Source organism: Centruroides sculpturatus, unplaced genomic scaffold (genome assembly GCF_000671375.1).
Source record: "Centruroides sculpturatus isolate CEXI.00-Female unplaced genomic scaffold, Cexi_2.0 scaffold1735, whole genome shotgun sequence".
Lineage (NCBI taxonomy): Eukaryota > Metazoa > Arthropoda > Arachnida > Scorpiones > Buthidae > Centruroides > Centruroides sculpturatus.
In genome coordinates, this window is record NW_019386003.1 from 3,205 (window position 1) to 8,873 (window position 5,669).

Consider the following 5,669-nt stretch of genomic DNA (forward strand, 5'->3'; position numbering starts at 1 on the left):
TTGATTTTGGTTATACACCATTTAAAAAAAAACGTTAATTAAATATAATAAAACGACGCGTAAAAGCTTCGGACGCGTTATTTCGAGGAAGTAAGCGTAAAGATTTTAAAATTGCCGCTTTCACCATTCGTAATAGTAAATTTAGAAAGAGAAAAAATAATAATAATAAAACTGATAAACGAGTATTAAAACCGGCAGACGATTTTACTGAATACCCCAAACGATAGCGGGACGATTTTTTTTTTAAAAAGGATGGCGTTTTAGTAAACGTAGATCGTCGGTTAAACATCGTTTTGTTTTAAGAAAATCGATGCGTTCGCCATAAAAAAAATAAGGAATAAAAAAAAACAATGAAACATCTTTGAAAGTACAAAGTTATAACGGACGATCGGCATTGGTGGTGTCGCAACCAAAATGGCGCGTTTAAGGTTCCCAGGTCGACCTGTTCAACGGCGTGGACGTTCTTGGATGAAATATCACCAAGAAGAAACGTCACTAAGTAACGAACAACCATTAAAAACAGCTAATATAGAACGAAAATGGAAATTATTTTACGAGATATTTGGCCATTCGGACGAGGTAAGGACAGTTGTTTTAGTGACAAATCGGTTATGCCTATCGGGTGTCAAACATGGAGTTATTTCTTTCTTTCTGGACGGTTTTTGAAACGATCGAATATGTAGCAGTCAAGGTCATCGGGGTTAAACTATACATCGCTATCACAATTTATAACGTCGATATTTAGTTAATCGACGTATAATCGTGGTTAGAAGACGTTATAAATCCCATTTGTTAAGATCAAATTTTTATTTAGCAAATAAGACTTGCGCAATTCGTTAGGCTTAACACTGTTTTGTTGTTAATGGAAGGAGAAAGTTGCCAAATTTCCAGCTTTCTTTATTGTTAAACGTTGCTTGCGTCCATCGTCGTTTTACTCGAATTCGTCGCTAAATTATCTTTTCTTAATGTTGTAAACAAACTGTACGTGTAACGACGTAATCGACCAAACTTTAAATGATAGCAAGATATTCCAACTGTTTCATCTGATCATTTTTTACTATTTAAATTCTTTCCCACCACCAAATAGTTTAAATAACTATAAACGAGGAGAACAGTTGTTTAGATTGATTCTTGAGATCGTATCATGTTATTGTAAAAACTGTTTAATGCTACCAATATTCTTTTGATTAGGTGTGGTAATGACACTTTCCGATCAATTCAATAAGTGAAATTAATTAATAATCGAATACAGTTGCTTAAGTTAATTGTTTTAAAGCTAACTGTTCTTTAATTATTCCAAAAATATTTTAATGTGTGTTGTATTTGTCATTTACAAAAATTACTACTACTATTGATGTTTACATTTTGTTTTAAATTTAATTTTTTCTGGATATTTATTTATAAATAACTTATATCATAATTACGAAATTTTTCGATGGAAATGATGATAGAAATTGTTTTGGTTATTACATGTTGAGTCAGTAAAACAAAAGTAAATATGGCAGTTTTCTTCAAATACGAAAAACTTGGCTGATCCGTTTATCTGTTCTATCAATAGTAAAAGTTAGTTTATTTCGTTGATGTAAATAAGCTCATTTATATTTTATGATGGCTTTTGTTTCTTTTGCTATTCTTTGATTGTAAAAATTCGTTTTGTTAGAAATAAAAATTATACAATATTAAAATCTAATGAGACCAAATAAAAAATGTTGTTTTTACTGTATATATTGTAAATAATTAGGTTTGTTCTTATTCATATTGAAATAAGATAAAATTATTTTGCTTGACAAAAATTAATGAGAGAGAACAAACTTTTATATACTGTCTTCATCTATTTCAAAAACATAGATTTTATACAACATATAAATTGAAAATATAAAACAATGTGTAAAGGAGTTAGATTATTTCTTCATTTAAAATTTGAATCAAATTTCAAAAATAAAATTTTATATGAAATATTAATTTACAGTGAAACAAAATTTGTTTTATTTCACTTTTTGTCAAAATTTTTTAGAATATAATTAATTCTAAAACAGTCTTTAAATGTTTAAGGTAAATTCTCAAAAAAGTGTTTATTTTAAAAAACTAATAATAAATATTGTAATTAGGTAATAACTTTAAATATGTAATATTCTTAATTTAAAATTTTAATGAAAAAAAGAAAATATAATTAAATTAAGTATTGATTTGTATTTTTTAATTTGTGGTAAATAAACTTTGGAGTATATTTTTGAACTTAAATAGTTTAAAATAACTGAAAGTAATAATTTACAAGTTTTATCTAAAAATGTTAATAATGTTATGTAAAAATACTCAATTACTATGAAGTGAATATTTCTTTTCAGGTTATAAACATTGTTAAAAAATAGATTTTTCTGTAAGAAAGCAGTAATATTTTTTGTTGGATGAAAAACTGTTATGTTGTTTAAATGTTTTGAAGTGAGCAGATTATTTTCACAACAACAGTTTTTATTATTAAAATATACACTATATTAGTTATGTCAGTAAGTAATAAACAGTAAAATTAATTTTTTTTAAATATTAGTAAAAATAATTAATGTTTCTTGAGTTTAAATTTAAAAAAATGTTTTAGAAATTTTTTTAAAGAAAACAGAGCTTACATAAGAGTCATTTCTACTGGTTGATTGTTATTACCCTCCAGTAAACCATTTTGTTGTTAAATAGGAATGTTTCACAACTGCTTTAGGAAGAACAAAACAGAATTCTTTTAAATAGAATTGCTCTTATGCATTTTAGCCTAAAGCTTGTTGTCATAACTCACACCCAGTTCAATAAAAGAATAGAAACAGGAAGCATTAATGCCATTATAGGTAAGTTCTTTTAGTGTCTAACTCTGCAAGTACATGGATTATAAGAAATTGTTTTACTTCACTATCAATATAGCTAATGTAATATTACATTTGATTTGAGGTAATGAATTTAACTTTGTTCTGAAAAGAAAGTTTTAGTTTTTATTTAAATATTAGTATATTTAAAACATATAATTATTTAATTAGCAGATTTAGATCTATAACAATAATGAAATAAATTGTTGAAAATCTATTTATATGTGCCTATTAAACTTGTTGATACTTATTATCACAGTCTTTTTTAATTTTAAAATGCATTATTTTTACTAAAAATATTTATTTATTTAAAAAAAAATTATTTTAAGGTTTTTATTTGTTACATAGGTTTTTATATAATTTGAATTTTCCAAGGTTTTGAAATTTAAAATTGTTTTTGTAAAATAATGCTACAAGGAAATTTTTTATCATGTTATATATTCATATGGTTTCACAATAGTTTTACAAAAATTGAAGTAAATGTGACAAAGTTGGTATCTTAATATAATTGTTTCAGTAATGACATATAATTATATCAGGTTAAATTATTCAAGATTGTTTTGAAAATAAGTAAAATTTTTCTGTTAAAATAGTGATTTATAATTTACTATTTGCAGAAATTTGAATAAGTTAAGGCAATTACAAATAGTTCAAATTTAATTAGGAAAACATTACAATTAATCTAATTTTTTACTTGTTATTACAGTATTTAATTGTAAATTTAAAAAAATTAAATTGTTACTGTTAATAATTTTAATTTTGAAAGTACTCCTGCATTTTTTAATAATTTTATCATTTTAAACTATATCACTGACATTTATTATTTGTCTGATTATTATAACAATGTTTTCTCTAGATAATATAAAAGAATTCATGAATACCTATTTATGTTATAAAAAATGTGAAATGTGTGTTTTTTAAGTCTCTCAATTCTTATGATTCAAATTTGAAAACAAATAGAAAATAAAATAATTGTATGAATTCAAAAACTTTCCAGCATTAAAAATGAAATTTCTGTCATATTTTTTATGACAGAACTCAGTCTTTAACTGTTAACTTTTTACTTGAGTATGAATCAAAAATTACAAAATACTTTATATTTTTTGTTACAGTATTTATTAACTTAATGGGAACATAACTGAATTGAATTCAGATTTATTAATTTGCAAAATCATTATAAACTAATAAATTTGAAACATTAATATACAGTACATCAATAATTGATGACAAATTTGAACTAACAAGATTGATTTATTATTTATGTGCAATAGGCATTAATGGACAGAAATAATGATTACACTATAATTTGTTTAATTTGGATACTGAATTACTGATACTTTTGCAAATTTTGATTCTTAAATACTTGAAGAAAATAACTTTAAATCTGGAATTAATCAGAAATTACTCTGTAGTTGAAAGTTTGACATTGATTTGGCAAATAGGTTTACATGCTAATACATGCTAACCTAATACTAGATGTTTCTAGCTGTATTTGAAGTAGGAAATGGATTAATTGGGTTTATCTTGGCATAGTCTTGACAATTATTTGTAAATAAGAAACAAAATTTCTTAATATTTTGTTGAATTGCATAAAATTTTCACGACAAACGATATCCAACAACTTACGGACATAACACTCGTAAAAAAAGGTTTTCATGGATTGTTATAAAATTTTCATCTATTAATTTCTAGTATTTCATCATCTTGTCACTTGTGTTTTTCTTTATAACATTCAGTAATAAGATACTGAATGTTATGTAATTCTAGGATTTTTCTCTTGTATTCTCTGGATTTTATTAAATATATGTAGACTTAATAATGACTTTTAAAATGCAAGATAAAGTACAAAAGATTTTGCTGATAAGAGGAAACATCATTACTTAGTGTGATTATATAATAGTAACATTTAACATTGGAATATCAGCTAAATTCATTGACACAGCTTCAAAAACATGGATCAAGATTTTTCTCAAACTTTCCAAACTCTTCCATCTCCTTCTAATAAATATTCAACTATTCTAAATTTCTTTATGCATGATTAATAGATAATTAATTTGGGATTTTTTAAAATTCAATTGTGCATGAATGCTATCTTCATTTCAGGGATAAATGTTATTGGCAAGCGCCAAATCCGACAGAGGTGCTGTTTTTGAGCCAAGATGGCTGCCGAAACAGGTAAGGAACTGACCATGTGTTTGTTCAATGCCTGAGCCAATTCAGTTTCTATCGGTGATGACTACTGTGAGGACCAAATGGAGAACAAATCATTGAATTTATGTCAAATTCTAGACTATATCGGTGACAGGAAACATTGTCTTGTAGAAGGTGAAGCCGTTTTGGATATATGAGACCTACAGTACACACATACACACACACACACAAAACATAATGTGTGCTACAAATTTTTGACTGGCCTATGTTGTATAAGTGCTGAATGACTCAGCAGGGTAGCCTTCAGATTGGCACTAATTTTAACTATTATGATAAATAAAACTATGTTTTTATATTGGAACATGGTGTATACTGCTTAAAATATTTAAATACTTCTCACCTGTTAACGTGTAATAAACATGCTATTAGATGTTTACAAAAACCAGACAGCCTTGCTTTGAACATGCATTCTCCCTGTAATTGAGATGTATTAAAAAGCCAATATCTGAGATTGCAACACTAAAGCAACAACATGAACTTTGGTGTTGTTGTTAGAGTTTAATCCACAAAATACGATGTGTCCAGCATCCAAAACGGCTTCACCTTCTACAAGACAACGTTTCCTGTCGCCGATATAGTCTAGAATTTGACATAAATTCAATGATTTGTTCT

At 26.1% G+C, this 5,669-nt stretch overlaps 1 protein-coding gene across 1 annotated transcript in view; it reads left to right on the plus strand.

Moving 5' to 3' along the window:
• Positions 1 to 341: 341 nt before the first annotated feature.
• LOC111613064 overlaps positions 342 to 5,669 on the plus strand; it is a 66,726-nt gene continuing 61,398 nt past the window's right edge. The window contains exon 1 of the mRNA XM_023354363.1: positions 342 to 579. Coding sequence (XP_023210131.1) covers positions 415 to 579 — 165 coding nt within the window. The 5' untranslated portion in view covers positions 342 to 414. The remainder of the gene's footprint in view (positions 580 to 5,669) is intronic.